This window comes from Myotis myotis, unplaced genomic scaffold (assembly GCF_014108235.1).
Source record: "Myotis myotis isolate mMyoMyo1 unplaced genomic scaffold, mMyoMyo1.p scaffold_m19_p_1, whole genome shotgun sequence".
Taxonomy (NCBI): Eukaryota; Metazoa; Chordata; class Mammalia; order Chiroptera; family Vespertilionidae; genus Myotis; species Myotis myotis.
In genome coordinates this window covers 113,790,782-113,810,479 of record NW_023416313.1, presented here as the reverse complement: position 1 = coordinate 113,810,479, position 19,698 = coordinate 113,790,782, and the positions used below count along the sequence as shown (strand labels likewise).

The 19,698-nt window shown below is 42.0% G+C and overlaps 1 protein-coding gene across 19 annotated transcripts in view; it reads left to right on the top strand.

Annotated features, from left to right (window-relative positions):
- MYO9A (myosin IXA) overlaps positions 1 to 19,698 on the top strand; it is a 445,773-nt gene that overhangs the window by 98,682 nt on the left and 327,393 nt on the right. For all 19 annotated transcript variants that reach the window (XM_036347868.1, XM_036347858.1, XM_036347886.1 and 16 more), the window contains exon 4: positions 51 to 113. In XM_036347868.1, coding sequence (XP_036203761.1) covers positions 51 to 113 — 63 coding nt within the window. The remainder of the gene's footprint in view (positions 1 to 50; positions 114 to 19,698) is intronic.

Below are 19,698 nucleotides of genomic sequence, written 5' to 3'. Positions count from 1 at the left end.
ATTTGTCTACCTTATATTAATTATACTAATGAATTTTATTTTTCTTCTAGTGCCTATGTTGAAAAATATCTACTGGAGAAGTCCAGACTCGTTTATCAAGAGCATAATGAACGGTACATATTTTCATTTGTATAATTAGATCAAGTTAACACTTGTATAATGCTGATTGACTTTTAGAATCTTTGTATATTATGATCTTTAATTTAGTTTATACCATGCATAGCTTTACACATAATTGCCATTTCTGTCATGGACAGAACAGTGTACTTTTTCTGAGGCTGCTAGGAGATTATTTTTTTAAAATCCTCACCTAAAGATATGATTTATGGACTTTAAAGAGAGTTAAAGTGGGAGGGGGGAGAGAGAGAGAGAGAGAGAGAGAGAGAGAGAGAGAGAGAGCAACATTGAAGTAGAGAGTAATGTCAATCGGTTGCCTCCTGTTTGCTTCCCAATTGGGGATCAAACCCAGAACCTAGGTATCTGTCCTGACTGGGAATCTGAACCTGCAACCTTTTTGGTGTATGTGACAACACTCCATCCAACTGAGCCACCTGGCCTGGGGCTGCTAGGAGATTTTTAAAATGGGTATATAGAACTGTTCACCTTTCTAAATTCTAGGCAAAATATCAGAATAGGAAAACAGCGGTTATCTTTGTGCTCTTTGTGAGCATTGTGCCTTTGGAACATTTTCCATGTCTTAGTGTCTTTTCTGTAACTTGATAAAAGTTTTTAATAAAGCTTTTAATTTCATTGTAATATATGAGGTATGCGTGCTTCAGAGATGATATATATGCAACCTCCTTCAGATGAAGGAACCAAATATTGGAAGATGTAAAGGATTTGCTTCATGTTACAATGAGACAAAATTAAAAGGCCAACTTTGAAGTTAAACAGACCTAATTATTCCAATAATGGATACGCCTTTGGCATCTCACTTAACTTCTCTGCTTCTTAGATACTCTAATTTTACAAATAGAAAATTAGCCTAAAGTTGTTTAGAGGATTGTATAAAATCCTACCTAATAAAAAGGTAATATGCAAATTAACCATCACTCCGTCACAAAAGATGGCGGCGCCCATAGCAACAAGATGGTGGTGCCCAGTCCTCTCAGTCCTGCCGGAGTCCCCCAGTCCTGGTGGGGTGGCCGCTAAGACTGGGCAGTGTGATCAGCCTGGTGGAATGCTTGCTTTGTCGCTGTGTCAACGAGGCAAGCATTCCACCCTGGCCACGGAGAGCCTCTGGGCAGCGGGCATGGAGCAGCTGGGGTGGGGGGGGGGGGGGAACTGTTGGCGTTACACCCCGGCCGCGGATGGGCCTTTGGCCAGGCTTGGGTGCTTAACGCTTGCGTTGTTGCCCTGGCGATGAGGCAAGCATTCCATGCCTAGCTGCAGATGGGCCTCTGGCCGTGCCTGGCTGTTGATGGGCCTCTGGGCTGTGGAGAGCCTATGGGCAGTGGGCATGGAGCGGCCAGGACATGCAGAGAGCTACTGGTGCACACATTCGTGCACAGGGCTACTAGTAATATTTATAAAACGTTATATGTATAATAACAGTTCAATAATTAGTAGCTAACATTATCATAATGAATTATCTGCAAGGTTAGGACTAGAACTCAGACTTTCCTATTACTTTTTTTGTGGCTAGCAGATGAGAAAATCTGAATTAGAGGTATTTAAAATGAAGTGAATAGAGTTTCAGGAAGAGAATCTATATATATAAAAGCTTAATATGCAAAGTGTCCCCTTGGAAGTTCGACCAACCGGGAGTTTGATCACTCTCTATGACATACACTGACCACCAGGAGGTGGCACGGAAAGAAGAAAGGTCCCAGTTGGCAGCTGGCAGCCTGCAGCCGCTAGGGACCCCACCCATGCACAAATTTTGTGCACTGGGCCTCTGGTATATATATATAACAGGCTAATATGCAAAGTGTCCCCTCAGGAGTTTGACCGGGAGACCGGGAGTTCGATCGCTCCCTGCGACGTGCGCTGACCACCAGGGGGCGGCGCGGAATGAAGGAAGACCCCGGCTGGCAGCTGGAAGGCCCCGATTGGCCCTGATTGCTGGCCAGGCCTAAGGACCCTACCCATGCATGAATTTCGTGCACTGGACCTCTAGTAGCTTCATAAAGACTTGCAGAGATAATAGGTCCTGTTTTTAGAAGGTTATTAGTAACTTTTTTCTAACACATTTTAATGGAATGGTAGGGATATATGCCAGGTTTCCTTGGTTTTGAAGAATTTATAGGAGGTGAAGATCCAGAGCTTATAAACTGATTCTCTGTTATTTTACTGGATTTGATTTTCGGGTGTATGTATAATCTTTATTATATGTTGGTGGATTTGGCTTGATAATATTTTGTTGAAGGTTTTGTGTGTATATTCATAAAGGATATTGCTGTATTATCCTTTTAAACTTTTGAAGTCTTTTTCTGCTTTTGGTATCAGGATAATGCTGACTCATTGAATAAGACTGGAAGGATTTGTGAAAGATTGGGTTAATTCTTTTTTAAAGTTTGGTAGAATTCACCAGTGAAACCATTTGATTTGGGTTTTTGTTTGTGAGAAGTTTTTTTTTTTAATATATTTTATTTATTTTTACACAGAGGAAGGGAGAGGGATAGAGAATTAGAAACATTGACCAGCTGCCTCCTGCACACCCCCTACTGGAGATGTGCCCGCAACCAAGGTACATGCCCTTTACCGGAATCGAACCCGGGACCCTTCAGTCCCCAGGCTGATGCTCCATCCATTGAGCCAAACCGGTTAGGGCTGTTTGTGAGAAGTTTTGATTACTGATTCAAACTCTTAGGTTTTTATGGGTCTGTTTAGATTTTCATTTTCTTCTTTAGTTAGATTTGGTAGTTTTTATCTTTCTAGGAATTTATCCATTTGATGTAGGTTACAAAAATATTGTTTATAGTTTTCCCTTATGACATTTTTTTATTTACATAGGTTGTTAGATTATAATATTCCCCCCTTTCATTTCTCACTTTGAGATATATCCTTGTTTTAACTCATCCAGGCTGATACAGTGGAACATCAGTTCTTGAACTTAATTTGTTCCAGAAGGCTGTTCAAGAAGCGGTTTGTTTGAAAAACCAAGTCATTTTTCCCATTAGAAATAACGTAAATTAAATTAATGTGTTCCAGACCCCCAAATAATTAGCTATTTTAACCTTTCTTAATTGCCTGTGATCATTGTTTTGTGAGCACTTTTACACCGTTAGCCACATCTGCACATTTTGTTCTTGTTAATCCTCACCTGAAGATATTTTCTCCATTGATTTTTCAGAAATAGTGGAAGAGAGGGGTGTGGGGAGACAGAGGAAGTAAGAGGGAGAGAGAGAGATTGATTGCAAAAGAGAGAGAAAAACATCGATGTGAGAGAGACACATCGATTGATTTGTTGGGACTGGGGACCAAACCTGCAAACCAGGTACGTGCTCTTGACTAGAAATCCAACCCGTAACCCTTTGGTGCACTGGCTGATGCTCAAACCACACTGGCCAGGGCATATCAGCATTCTTTTTTTTTTTTTTCCATATCAGCATTGTTGATGGCCTCTTTATGTTTTAAAATTGTGCTAATCATCAATTTCACCATGCCACACTCAGTAGCCAGATCAGACACGCAAACAGCTCTGTCATACTTTGCAATTATTTCTTTTTTAAGCTCTATCATTCTCACAACTTTCCTTTTCACTTTGCTGTTATCACTAACTTTCTTAGGACCCATGGTAACTTACTGTATGTATTTAATAATAATAATAAGCATTAACAAAAGCAAAACAACATGAAAATATTCGGAGCACAATTTCCTGGGAGTAGTTTAGTGGGAAAGTGACTCATACTCTCATTTGCACATTCTCTCATTTGTCGCCTGAGAGACCTGTGAGTGATCATACAGGTATCAGCATGAAAGGGTTGTCAGTCAAGAACCTGACAACCAAGACATTTTCCGTGAACATCGGAAGGTGTTCAAGGACCGAGGTTTGACTGTATAACAAAATACTACAGACTATGTAGTTTCATTTCTCACAGTTCTGGAGGCTGGGAAATCTAAGATGAAGGTGCCACCATGGTTGCATTCTGGTGAGAGCCCTCTTTCCTGGGTCCTCATGTGATAGACAGGGATAGGGATCTCTTTTATAAGAGCACAAATTCCATTCATGTGTGCTTCACCTTCATTACCTAATCACCTTCCAAAGGCTCACCTTCTAATACCACCAGCTTTTTGAGTTATGATTTCAACATAGGAATTTGATGGGTACACATTCAGACCATAACAATCCACCCCCTCTTTCCAGAGGACCAAGGTATGGTTTCATTGATTTTTTTTCCTCCTGTTCCCAATTTTATTTCTGCTCTGATGCTTATTACTTCATTCTGCTTGCTTTGGGTTTAATATGCTCCTTTTATTTATTTATTTCTCTAGTTTCTTAAAGTGGATGGTCAAGATATAGCGTTGAGATTTTTAAAAAATGAGTTTACAGCTATAAAGTCTCAGTGAACACTACTTCAATTGTTTCTCATATTTTAGTATGTTGTATTTGTGTTTTCATGCATTTTCTAGTTTCCTATGTGATTTCTTCTTTGATCCATTATGTTATATAGGGTTGTGTTGTCGAATTTCCACATATTTGTGTATTTTGTTATTGATTTGTAAGATGGTCAGAGAACATACTTTGCATGATTTCAGCCCCCTTAAATTTATCGAGATTTGTTTTGTAGTCGAATATTGTTTATCCTGGAGAATATTCCATAGTTACTTGAGAAAATATGCAACCTGCTGATGTTAGATGGTGTTTTCTATAGATGTCTGTTAGGTCTAGGTGGAATATAGTATTTCCAAGTCCTTTTTTTCTTGTTGATCTTCTGTCTAGTGTTTCTATTTTTTATTGAGGGGGTGGGGAGTGTTGAAATATCTCAGTACTATTATTGAATTGCTTATTTATTCCTGCAGTTCTTTTAGTTTTTGATTCATGTGTTTTGGGGCTCTATTTTCAGATGTATTTATGTTTAGTATTGTTATACTTTCTTGATGGATTGGTCCTTTTGACATTATAAAATGACCTTTGCATCTAGTAAAAAATTTGGTCTTAAAATCTATTTTATATGATGTAAGTATAGACACTTCAACTTTCTTTGGGGTACAGATTGCATGCTATTGTGTCCATCATTTTACTTTCAACCTATGTTTGTCTTTGAATCTATAGTGTATGTCTCTTATAGAAAGCATGTAATATATATATATGTATGTACGTATATATATATACGTACATACATATATATATGTATGTATATATATATATATATTGATTTCAGAGAGGAAAGGAGAGGGAGAGAAAGATAGAAACATCAATGATGAGAGAGAATCATTGATTGGCTGCCTCCTGCATCACCCCCACTGAGGGTAGAGCTCACAACCTGGGCATGTGCCATGATTGGGAGTCGGACTGTGACCTCTTGGTTCATAGGTTGACACTCAAACATGGAGCCACACCACTGGGGCTAATTTTATATATATATATATATATATACACACACACACACACATACATACATATATATATATATATATATATATATATATATATATATATACACACACACATACTAGAGGCCCGGTGCACAAAAATTTGTGCACTGGCGGAGGGTGGAGGGGGTGGGGGATGGGGGCGTGTGCCTCAGCCGGACCTGTGCCCTCTCACAGTCTGGGACCCCTCGGGAGGTAACCATCTGCTGGCTTAGGCCGGCTCCTCGGGTGGCAGATGGCAGGCCTGGATCCCGCGCTGGGTCACAGATGGCAGGCCCTCTGCTGTGCCGCCCCGCTGCCTGCTGCCCGCTGCACACGGCAGGCCTGGCAGGCGGCGGGGTGGAGCAGGGCGTGGTGGATCGCAATTTGCTGTGCCCCACCCAGCCGGCCCCCGCACCGTGCACATGGATGGCAGGCCCGGCGGAAGCAGGGCGGGGCGGGGTGCGGGGCAGGCGGATCGTGATCCGCCGCGCCCCGCTCTGCCAGCCACTGTGCCGTACACACAGATGGCAGGCAGGCGGCTTCTGGGGTCGCACCTGGGCACCTGGATGGTGGCTCATGCTGGCGGCTCTCACTGTCCTGCCCTGCCTGCAGTATGCAAATTCGCTGCCATCTTTGTTGGCGGTTAATTTGCATATCATGCTGATTAGCCAATGGGAAGCGTAGCGAAGGTATGGTCAATTACCATGTTTGTCATTATTAGATAGGATTTTAATACATTTATATGTCAGTTATCCACTTGGGGATTGGAGTGTTTAATCCACTTCTATTTGATGTGATTACTTTAGGATTTACGAATCCTGCTATTTATTTTGTATATGTATTATTCTCTTATTTCTGTCTTCTTTTGTATGAAATAGATGTTTTCTAGTGCACCATTTAAATTCCATTGGTGTTTCTTTTTATTTTATTAAATCTTTATTGTTCAGATTATTACATTTGTTCCTCTTTTTTTCCCCCCATAGCTCCCCTCCACCCAGTTCCCACCCCACCCTCTGCCCTTACCCCCCCACTGTCCTCATCCATAGGTGCACAATTTTTGTCCAGTCTCTTCCCGCATCTCCCACACCCCTTTCCCCCCCAAGAATAGTGAGTCCATTCCCTTTCTATGTCCCTGATTCTATTATAATCACCAGTTCATTCTGTTCATCAGATTATTTATTCACTTGATTCTTAGATTCACTTGTTGATAGATGCATATTTGTTCATAATTAGTATCTTTACCTTTTTCTTCTTCTTCCCCTTCTTTTTTTTTTTTAATATATTTTATTGATTTTTTACAGAGAGGAAGGGAGAGAGACAGAGAGCTAGAAACATCGATGAGAGAGAGACATCGATCAGCTGCCTCCTGCACATCTCCCACTGGGGATGTGCCCGCAACCCAGGTACATGCCCCGACCAGAATTGAACCTGGGACCCTTCAGTCCGTAGGCCGACGCTCTATCCACTGAGCCAAACCGGTTTCGGCTTCTTCCCCTTCTTAAAGGATACCTTTCAGCATTTCATATAATACTGGTTTGGTGGTGATGAACTCCTTTAGCTTTTCCTTATCTGTGAAGCTCTTTATCTGACCTTCAATTCTGAATGATAGCTTTGCTGGATAAAGTAATCTTGGTTGTAGGTTCCTGGCATTCATCACTTTGAATATTTCTTGCCACTCCCTTCTGGCCTGCAAAGTTTCTGTTGAGAAATCAGCTGACAGTCGTATGGGTATTCCCTTGTAGGTAACTGAGTTTCTTTCTCTTGCTGCTTTTAAGATTCTCTCTTTGTCTTTTGCTCTTGGCATTTTAATTATGATGTGTCTTGGTGTGGTCCTCTTTGGATTCCTTTTGTTTGGGGTTCTCTGCGCTTCCTGGACCTGGACGTCTATTTCTTTGACCAGGTAGGGGAAGTTTTCTGTCATTATTTCTTCAAATAGGTTTTCAATATCTTGCTGTCTCTCATCTTCTGGCACCCCTATAATTCTGATGTTGGTACGCTTGAAGCTGTCCCAGAGGCTCCTTACACTATCTTCGTATTTTCGGATTCTTTTTTCATTTTGCTTTTCTGGTTGGGTGTTTTTTGCTTCTTCACATTTCAAATCTTTGCCTTGATTCTTGCGCTCCTCTGGTCTGCTGTTGGGAGTCTGTGTAATATTCGTTATTTCAGTCTGTGTATGCTTAATTTCTAGTTGGTTCTTTATCATAGCATCGAGGGTCTCATTAGATTTCTTGTAGATCTCAATAACTCTATCGGCGGCTTCTAGATAGTTCTTGAGAGACCTTAAAAGTGTGGTTCTGAACTCAATATCCTCCATTGACAGTTTTGTCCTGTTTCTTTGTCTCTGCATTTTTTATGTTTTCTTGGTGCATCCCCTAGTGGTCTTTGTGTGCAGTCTTGTTGTAGTTAAGCCTTGATTGTTGTAGTTAATACTAGGGGGATTTGACCTCCAGGCTTACTGGCTTGGAGAATCAGCTGTGTCTGCAGTCCCATTGGTGTTTTTTTAAATTATACAGTTGATCCTTGAACTACCACAACATGGGTTAAACTGCATGGATCTACTTCCAGGAGATTTTTTTCAATTGTCCTGACCAGTTTGGCTCAGTGGCTAGAGCGTCGGCCTGTGGACTGAAGAGTCCCAGGTTCGATTCCGGTCAAGGGCATGTACCTTGGTTGCGGGCACATCCCCAGTAGGGCGTGTGCAGGAGGCAGCTGATGGATGTTTCTCTCTCATAGATGTTTCTAACTCTCTATCCGTCTCCCTTCCTCTCTGTAAAAAAATCAATATAATATATATTTAAAAAAATAGAAAAATAAATACATGTAGTATTGTAAAATGTATTTACTCTTCCTATGATTTTCTTAATAACATATACTTTTCTCTAGCTTACTTTATTATAAGAATATAATATACAATACATATAACATACAAAATATGTCTTAATGGACTTTATGTTATTAGTAAGGCTTCAAATCAGTAGTAGGATATCAGTAGTTAGGTTATGGGGAGTTAAAAGTAATAGTGGATTTTCAACTGCAGTGGTTTAGCACCGCTATTTCCTGTATTGTTCAAAGGTCAGCTGTATATTTCTTAAGTTCTTTTTTTCTTTTTTACAAGTTTTACATTTGATGTTAACTATATTGTTTTTCTCCTTATTGTTTTTCTTTTCTGTATTTTTTAAAAAAGAAACACTTTTTTTAAAAAAATAAATATATTTTTATTGATTTCAGAGAAGAAGGGAGAGGGAGAGAGAGACAAACGTTATTGACCCAAACCAGACAAACGTCAATGATGAGAGAGAGTCATTGATTGACTGTTTCCTGCATGCCCCCTACTGGGGATTGAACCCACCACTGTGCATTTGCCCTGACCAGGAATCAAACCGTGACCTCCTGATTCACAGGTTCATGCTCAGCCACTGAGGCACTCCAACCTGGCTTAATGATTGCTCTGGCAATTACAGTTAACATCTTAACAGTCTGGTTTGGGTTAATTTTGGCAGTTTACAAATGATTTTTCTGCTATGTAGATCTGTTCCATTGTGCTTATTGTCATGAAAAATATATTTTTACTAGTGGCCCAGTGCATGAAATTAGTGCACATTGAAAGGGAATTAATTAGAGGAAATATTTTAATATTGCTGTTTGCCCTTTCTCTATAATAGAAGTGTCAGAGATGAAAGAAAATTAGTAAGATGTATATGAAAATAATATATAAATTCATTAATAAATGAACAATAAAAATACGATATAACAGCAACAAAGACATGATATAAAAACAACAAAAACATGATATGAAAGCAACAAAAACATGATATAAAAACAACATTGATACAAACAATGACTGCTGAATTGATTAAACTTATTCTAATATCTCCCTGTATACCACATTAAGAGTGAAAACATTTTCAGAGTGCTTGACTAATTTCTCTTGTGATGAAGTATTTACAACTTTAACGTCACATGCTCTTTGAACTCGAGAGAAAGCAACATATAACTGACCATGTCCGAAAATTGCTTCAGGTAGGAATATTCCTACTCTGTCTAGAGTTTGTCCTTGTGATTTATTAATAGTCATCCCAAATGCTGGCATCACGGGAAACTGTCTTTGAATTCATTTAAATGGGAGGCCAGTGTCAGACGGGGACAAATCAATTCTTGGAATCAGAACAACCTCTCCTTCTGCAGATCCTGTTAATACTTCAACTTCAATAATGTTAAATCGCAATCTTTTGATAATAAATCTAGTACCATTACAAAGACCCCATTTACTATTAAGATTTCTCAGTATGATGATTGTACCCACTTTCAATTTTAATTTATGACACGCATTCCCAAAGGAGTAATACTATTAAGAAATTCTATGGGAAAATTTTCATCTTCATCATCATCTGTTGAATCAGTGGAAACATCACTCAAATATGTGTGAAAATTTCTTCATTTAATTTTTGAATGTGCTCATTTTTTGGACAAAGAATCGCATGTTTATATATATTTTTAATATTATCTAAAGATACAGTATTCCCAAAGGTAGCTTCAATAATAGATCTGTTACAAATCATTTCACAGGGGACTTCAGTAATATCCATTCCTACATTAAAACTGCTATCAAGTTTGCCATCTCCAGGTTTTACTAACCATTCACTATAAGCAGAATCCTCTGATCTCATATTTGTTTTAAGAGACAGCTTTCTGAAACATCCCCAAACATTACAGTACTTTAAAATCGTTTGTACTATGGCCGATTGCATAGCATGCAGTACAATACTGAGACATTGTCAAAAATCCCCTCTGAGAAGGAGAACTTTCCCACCAAATGCAACATTCAAATTCATAATTTCTCTTAGAAATCTGTCTGTGGCGATTATAGCATGACTGGATGCCATGGTGCATTCATCAATAATGAGAAGTTTGGTCTTTTTAATGGTTTTAGCAACTTCTCTCTTTATATCGAGTTTAGAAATTGAAGTTTCGTTTAATGGAATTGGTAATTTATATTGGGAATAAAAGGTTCTTCCACTGAGAAGTAAATTTGCAGCGATTCCTGTAGATGCTGTGGGTAAAACAGTACCGCCACGACCTCTAATATAATGTATTAAAACTTTATGAAGATATGTTTTTCCACTACCACCTGGACCATCCAAGAAAAAGCATTTGGGGTATACAGTTTGATATTCGATAGCTGAAGTTATAATCTGAAAGGCTTCCAACTGTTTATCATTCAGAGAATTTATCAAAATCTCTGCCTATTGTTGCTCGTACGATTGATCACATGTATTTGTATTTGTTAATAAAGCATATTCTGGAAGTTTGAAATGTGAACATTTCATTCTATGCAATGTGAATACCTCTTGAATTTCGTTAAGGGCATGCATTTCACAGTTCACACAGGCACCTTCTCTTCAGTATAATTTCCAACAAAAATCTTCAATAAAATGAGATTTATTCTCATCCTATAATTTATCTGCATCAGAAGGACATCCAAACACACATATATATGCAAAAAGTTGCCATAGTTGTTTGGGCATATTAAGGATGATCACATCATCAATTGTATCTTTCCAGATAGTGTTATTGATTAATAATCCTCAATAATTAGCAGCTTCATGAAATGTATCATAAATTACACCTCCTACAGTTTGCAGATCATCTTAACTTACTGCACGTTTTACATGCAGAAGTAAAGTCTAAGGTAATATTGTTCTGGTTCTCTAAAACTCATAGTGAACAGTCTAATACTTTATTCCCACCCTTTTGGCGTTTTATCCACAAAGAATTATTAAACACATAATCTGTGGAATCTCCCAATAATAATAATTACGTGTATCAGAATCTTCTCTAGTCAATAAGAACCAAGCCATCAAAGTCGAGTTATGCCTTTTTGCCCTAACTATAACTTCAGCAAAATCATCAGTATGAAAATACAAATTCTGTTCATTTGGCAAATGAATAGCTAATCTTGTGATTGCATGAGATTGGTCATACATTCACATTGCAGTAAGTCTCCAAACAGCCTCAGGAGTGCTCACATACTTGGAGTCAATGAAGTCCTGTACTTCGTCATGATTGATATTTTTTTCAGAAATTTGAATATTTGCACAATCGTGCCCTTTATAGATGTATTTAAATAAATATTTGACACGTCTAATCGATGCGCAGACTTCAACGTTTATACGACAGTTACACTTAAGGCACACATCCTATCTAATAAAAGAGAAACATGGTAATTGGCGTACGACCGCTTGCCTTCCCATTGGCTAATCAGGGCAATATGCAAATTAACTGTCAGCCAAGATGTCGGCCGGCAGCCAGGCAGCTTGAAACTAACATGAGGCTTGCTTGCTTCAGTGACGGAGGACTCCAACGTTCCCCGCCTACCGCTGCAGGACTCTGATCCTGCAGTTTAAAAAACATTGTAACAAATATAGAAGGTAAACAAAACCCCAGAAACCTGCAGCCAGCAGGATCGCAACATTGTAAGCAAAGGCCAGAAACCTACTTTCAGCAGCGGAGGCCTAAGAGCTGGAGCCAAGCCTCAAAGCTAAAGCTGGCCCAGAATTTAAAAAAAAAAGAAAAAAAGGAGCGGTTGGGAGCTTCAGTCACCCCCAGCCTGAAAACAGCCCTCAGCTCCTCACCCAGACTGGCCAGGCACCCCAGTGGGGACCCCCACCCTGATCCAGGACACCCTTCAGGGCAAACCAGCCGGCACCCACCCATGCACCAGGCCTCTACCCTATATAGTAAAAGGGTAATATGCCTCCCAGCACCGGGATCAGCGGAGCCGCGAGGCCTCCCGGCACTGGGATCAGCATGACAGGGGGCAGCGCCCAAACCCCCTGATCGCCCTGCGGCTCTGTGTGTGACAGGGTGCGGCGCCCCAACCCCCTGATCAGCCTTTCTCTGTGTGTGACAGGGTGCAGCACCCCAACCCTCCCCCCCCACCCCACGGGCCCTGCTCTGTGTGTGACGGGGTAGAACCATAACCTCCCCATTGGCCCTGCCCTGAGTGTCAGAGTGGAGGCACCCCAACCCCCTGATTGGCCCTGCTCTGTGCGTGACAGGGTACAGAGCCCCAACCCGCCTGATGGGTCCTGCTCTGTGAGTGACAGGGGGAAATGCCCCAACCCCCTGATTGGCCCTGCTCTGTGCATGACGGGGTGGCGCCGCCACCGCCCCATCAACCCTGCTTTGAGTGTGACGGGATGGTGCCCCAACCCCCCAATCGGCCCTACCCTGAGCGTGACTGAGGGTGGAATCACAACCTCCTGATCGCCCTGCTCTGTGTATGACAGGGGGCGGCGCCCCAACTCCCCAATCAGCCCTGCTCTGAGCCCGACCAGGGGCTGTACCTAGGGATTGGGCCTGCCCTCTGCCACCCGGGAGCAGGCCTAAGCCAGCAGGTCGTTATCTCCAGAGGGATCCCAGACTGCGAGAGGGCACAGGCCAGGCTGAGGCCCCCCCCCCCCCCCCGAGTGCACAAATTTTTGTGCACCGGGCCTCTAGTACAGGTTATAAGGGACAATCCAAGTGTTATCAACAACTTTATTTCCAATAGACATGGTGCTACCAGATCTTCGTTTGTATTTGGGATATCCATCACTATTTCCAATAGTCGCATTTTGAAATTATTTCGGATATCCCTTTGAACATTTTCCATTTTCCGTACATGGACTATTTGGATTTTGTATTCCACATGATCCATGTTCCATATTTGATTTTATAATTTGAAAAAGTCGAGGACATTGGCTTTCATCCAGAATTTCTGCCTTAACTATATGGTCAATGTCATCTTCTGTTCGTAATTTGGATTCACTATCTAATATCTAATATCAATAATATGTGAGCTTGAGGCAGTCCATATTTCTGAAATTCAGTGACATGAATTTTAGCTATTACTTTGCCAAATAAATGGAATTTACATATATCATTTAAAAGAGCATTCAGCTTAATATTAAAAACTCTGGCTACCAAGTTAGATCTATTTTCAACTTTTTGCCAGCGTTGTAAATTGTTTGTAGTATCTGCCCATTTGGGGTTGCGTGTCATGGTTATGAATAAATCGGGCTTGCCATACTTTGTTACAGTTGTCATAGCATCCTGATATTGCCGCTGCATATTTCTGGAACTACCCTCAAAAGATGATGTAAGCATTATCATTTTACCAATCGGCACATTGTCATTTTCAGATTTAGATGTGATATAATCCATCAAACCACTATATTTTTCAACTCTCAACTTAGATTGGTTTGCTGTAATGAAAGTTATCTGATTGGCTTCCATTTTTGAATATGAATCGACAATATACTGTTGAGTTAATTTTCCTGCATTTAAAATAGGATTGAACATGTTCTGGATGGAGAGATGAAATCCATAATACTGCATTTGTGTGACTTGTGTTCTTACATTTCATCTAGTATCACTGTCATCTCTGAGTCTTAATGCAATATCCGTCCCCCAGCCATTTTCACCATGTGGAAAAAGAATAGGATATGTCATTGCATCTAATATAGGAAACAGGATACTGATTTTTTTCATTTCAGTGGCATTCAGATTATTAGTGTCTGGTTTACAATAAATGAGCAAGTCCCTTTCAAAAGGAGGCTCTCCATCTTCGTTTCTGAATATGATGGCAACCTCGGTTACACAGGGAGAATTATATCTACCCAGATCATTATTATGATCACATTTAATCACCATTGTTACTTCTATGGGAGCAATACCTTTCGCTGCTGCTTCAGATTTGGCTTCCTTTTTTACCTCATGTAGCATCTTGTATGATTTTGTTAATTCGTTTATTTCATGCATGAGGTTGTTGATGTTGATCATGAGTTTTTCCAAGCAACCTTGGTTTTCTGGCATTGCTAATGTTTTACTCGTTGCTTTGGCCGTATCTAAAATATAGAGTTGATCAAACTTTCGAGAAACACCATCCGAAGGATGTAAAGTTCCAGTACGGTGAAAAGTTGTCCATGTATTCTAAAACAGTATGGCCCATATCCTGATGGTGATGCAATATTTGCACCCATTGAAGCACAAGAACTATTTATCGAACGAATATTTTCCATGAAATTTTTACTGTCAGAATCTTCATTTATCATTAATTTCTTAAAATATGCTGAGTATCCTGGAAAATGTATATTATTTGGACAGACTTTACCTTTGCTACAACATTGAGTAAATTTTCCATCAGATGGTTTTTCATCAGAGAAATTTAGTGATAGGCAAAATGGACATGTAATAGTCATTCTTCCACAACTATGTTCGATAATTGCATCCTCATTTACTTCATTTTCACTGTGAAGGCAGTTCCTACCAGTATTGGTAGTACTTGTCAATACTGTTCTTCAGACATATTCTGTCTACGACGCTGGCTTCTTTCAGCTTCAGAGATATATTGTGCCAATAGTTGGTGTTCAGACATATTCTGTCGCTGCTGCTGCTTTCTTTTGGCTGCAGGGGTATGTTGGGCCAATAGTTGGTCTTCAGATACATTGTGTTGACAACACCAGCTTCTCTCGGCTTCAGAGATATGTTGTGCCAATAGTTGGTCTTTAGACATTTTCTGTTGATGACGCTGCTTTCTTTCGGCTGCAGCGGTACGTTGTGCCAATAGTTGGTCTTCAGATACATTGTGCTGATGACGCCGGCTTCTCTTGGCTTCAGAGTATGTTGTGCCAATAGTTGGTCTTCAGACATATTCCATCGACACTGCAGCTTTCTTTCGGCTTTAGAGGTACGTTGTGCCAATAGTTGATCTTCAGAAATATTCTGTTGATGACGCTGGTTTTTTTTTTGGCTGCAGAGGTACGTTGTGCCAATAGCTGGTCTTAAGATGCATTGTGTTGATGCTGCTAGCTTCTTTTGGCTTCAGAGGTACATTGTGACAATAGTTGGTCTTCAGACATATTCTGTTGTCGACGCAGGCCGGGGGAGGGACAGGTGGATTTAGGCTACCTCCTCCCTCCTGCCAGGGTCAGAAGTGGGGGGGCGATTGGGGGCGGTGCTGGCAGGGGAAGGGGCCTATTGGGGCTTTTCTTCCCCTGGCTGCCGGCAGCTGGCCCCACCCCCAAGGCTGCCACTGCTTGCCATCTGTGTGGCGCTGCCCCCACTCCGCTACTGGTCGCCTCCCTCTGCGGACAAAAGGCATGGGGTGCCATGGCTTGGCTGGCCTGGGCCTCCCTCTGTGAGGAGTTAGCTGGCCGGCTCCACCCACCCGCCACAGTGTTGCTGGCCGATGACCTGGGCCTCCCTCTGTGGGGCGATGAATCACAGGGCCCCCAGATCGATGCCCTGCAGAGGGAGGCCCTGCCCACCCCGCTGGGGCTCTGCAATTGATGGAAGCCAGCATAGAGGGAGGCCCTGCCCACCCTACTCAGGCTCTGTGGTCTATGCTGCACAGATGGAGGCCCTGCCCACCCTGCTGGGGCTCTGCAATCAATTTCAGAGCAGAGGGAGGCCCTTCCCACCCGGCCTGGGCTCCGCCATAGATTGCCGCCCACAGGGAGACCCTGCCGGGGCTCTGCGATCAACCGCAGGGCAGAGAGAGGTCTTTCCCACTGGGCTGGGGCTCTGCCATTCATTGCTGCCCATGGGGAGGCCCAGCCCACTTGGCCTGGGCTCCGCCATTGATCACCGCCCACAGAAAGGCTCTGCCCACCCTGCTGAGGCTCTGTGTCGGAGGCCCTCCTCACCCGGCCTGGACTCCGCCATTGATCGCTGCCCATAGGGAGGCCCTGCCCGCCATGCCCACCCTGCCAGGGCTCTATGATCAATGCTGTGCAGAGTGAGGCCCTGCCCACCTGGCCAGGGCTCGGTGATGGGCCCTCGCAGCCCTGGCTTTATCCTGAACGTTGTCCAGAAGGACATCTGGAAGGTTGTTCGGCTGTCCGATCTAATTAGCATATTATACTTTTATTATTATAGATTATAGATTATTATAGATAACTAGAGGCCCGGTGCACGAAATTTGTGTATGAGGGCAGGCTGTGTCCCTCAGCCTGGCCTGCACCCTCTCCAATCTGGGACATCCCTCTCACAATCTGGAACTGCTGGCTCCTAACCGCTTGCCTGCCTGCCTGCCTGATTGCCCCTAACTGCTTCCGCCTGCCAGCCTGATTGCCCCCTAACTGCTCCCCTGCTGGCCTGATTGATGCCTAACTGCTCCCCTGTTGGCCCGATAGTCCCCAAATACCCTCCCCTGCCAGCCTGATGGCCCCCAACTGCCCTCCCCTGCTGACCTGATGGCCCCCAAGTGCCCTCTTCTGCCGGCCCGATGGCCCTCAACTGCCTTCCCCTGCCAGCCCGATCGCCCACAACTGCCCTCCCCCTCCAGCCCGATCGCCCCCAACTGCCCTTCCCTGCTGGCCTGTTTGCCCCCAACTGCTCTCCTCTGCTGGCCATCTTGTGGCGGCCATCTTGTGATGACGTGAGGGTGTTGCACAACGGTGCGGGACCACCTAGGCTTTTATTACTATAGATAGACACAGCAATAAAAATTTGTAATTATTGTTCTTTGTAGAAGTCCTTAACTTTAATGAGGAAAAACAGTGTTACAAACAAAAATATACATTTATGCTGTCTTTTATATTTACCTATGTCTTACCTTTATTAGTTACATTTTTAAATGCTTAACTGAATCTTTAGTTACCTTTCATTTCAGCCATAAAAAACTCCCATTAACCATTTCTTGTAGGGCCCATCTGCTAGCTATGAAGCTTCTTTGGTTTTGTTCATCTGGGAATGTCTTAATTTCTCTTTTATTTTTTAAAAATTTTATTTGTATTAAATTTATTAGTGACGTTGGTAACTAAATTATATAGGTTTAAATTGTACAACTCTTTGATACATCATCTGCATATTGCATTGTGTGTCCACTACCCAAAGTCAAGTCTCCTTCTGTCATCATATATGACCCCCTCTATCCTTCACTGTCGTCTATCCCCCTTTCTCTCCAATAACCACCATATTGTTTTTTGTGTCTATGAGTTTTTGTTTGTTCATTTGTCTTGTTTGTTCAGTTGTTGCTTTTAGTTTTATATTCCATATATGAGTGAAATCATATGGTTTTTGACTTTTTCTGTCTGGCTTTTTTTGCTTGCCATGATATTCTCAAGATCCATCCACATTGTCATAAATGGCTGTATTTCTTTTTCTTTTTTTTCTCTTTACTTTAGTATAGAGTAGCGATTTTTTTTCTTTTTTTTAAAAAATTAAATCTTTATTGTTCAGATTATTACAGTTGTTCCTCTTTTTTCCCCCCCATAGCTCCCCTCCACCCGGTTCCCACCCCCCCCGCCCTAACCCCCCCCCCCCGTCCTCATCCATAGGTGCATGATTTTTGTCCAGTCTCTTCCTGCACCCCCACACCCCTTCCCCCCCCAATAGTCAGTCCACTCACTTTCTATGCCCCTGATTCTATTATATTCACCAGTTTATTCTGTTCATCAGATTATTTATTCACTTGATTTTTAGATCCACTTGTTGATAGATGTGTATTTGTTGTTCATAATTTGTATCTTTACCTTTTTCTTCTTCTTCCTCTTCTTAAAGGATACCTTTCAGCATTTCATACAATAATGGTTTGGTGGTGATGAACTCCTTTAGCTTTTTCTTATCTGTGAAGCTCTTTATCTGACCTTCAATTCTGAATGAGAGCTTTGCTGGATAAAGTAATCTTGGTTGTAGGTTCTTGGTATTCATCACTTTGAATATTTCTTGCCACTCCCTTCTGGCCTGCAAGGTTTCTGTTGAGAAATCAGCTGACAGTCGTATGGGTACTCCCTTGTAGGTAACTGACTGTTTTTCTTTTGCTGCTTTTAAGATTCTCTCTTTGTCTTTTGCTCTTGGCATTTTAATTATGATGTGTCTTGGTGTGGTCCTCTTTGGATTCCTTTTGTTTGGGGTTCTCTGCGCTTCCTGGACTTGTAAGTCTATGATTGATTTACAAGGTAGGGGATTGATTTGACCAGGTAGGGGAAGTTTTCTGTCATTATTTCTTCAAATAGGTTTTCAATATCTTGCTCTCTCTCTTCTGGCACCCCTGTAATTCGGATGTTGGTTCGCTTGAAGTTGTCCCAGAGACTCCTTTCACTATCTTCATATTTTTGGATTCTTTTTTCATTTTGTTTTTCCGGTTGGGTGATTTTTGCTTCTTCGTATTTCAAATCTTTTGACTTGATTCTTGCGATCCTCTGGTCTGCTGTTGGGAGTCTGTATAATATTCTTTATTTCAGTCAGTGTATGCTTAATTTCTTTTTCGTAACCTAGAGGGTCTCACTAGATTTCTTGAGGGTCTCACTAAATTTATTGGCGGTCTCACTAGATTTCTTGAGGGTCTCACTAAATTTATCAGCGGTTTCTAGAAAATTCTTGAAAAACCTTAGAAGTTTGGTTTTGAACTCTATATCCAGTAGTTTGCTTTCCTCCATTTCTGTCATTTGTGACCTGTTTCTTGGTCTCTCCTTTTTTTATGCTTCCCTGTGTTGGTAGAGTGGCTTTCTGTGCTAGGTGTCCTATATGGCCCAGTGGCTCAGCCTCCCCAATTACCTGAGGTGGATAGTCTTGGTGCACCCCCTTGTGGGCTTTGTGCACAGTCTTTTTGTAGTTAAGCCTTGATTGTAGTTGATATCACTGGGAGGAATTGACCTCCAGGCCAATTGGCTGTGAGAATCAGATGTGTCTATGGTGGGAGAACTTCTGTGCTGGAGACACCCTTCTGGGGCAATACTTGCTTCAGTGGGGCTTTGGTGCTCACTGAGTCTGCCCCCTGAGTGTGTCCCTTATGGATTTGAGGAGTTGTAATCTGGATGGTCCTACTCTGACCACTGGGTACACTGGCTCTTGGATCTCTAAGGAGGTGCTAATTTAGCCTCTGCCTGAGGCTACCCAGCAGGAGCTACAGAGAGATCTGCAGATTCCTCTTCTTTGTTTGGGATTTGGAGGTTCCCAGATGAGGCCCAGCTGTGAAGCAATGGAAGCTGCTGTGGGGCCTATGGCCTTCTTTTGGAAGTTCTGGGTCTCTCTGAGCCAGCTGCAGTTTGTTAAGTAATTTTAGATTGCAAAGGGCCAGGCCTTTCATATACAAAAGCCTCTGCGCACAACTTGGGTGGGGTGGGGTCTCAGGGAATCAACAGGGCGGAGCAAACAGCTATGGCTGCTCCTTAGTCTTACCCTAAGAGGTCC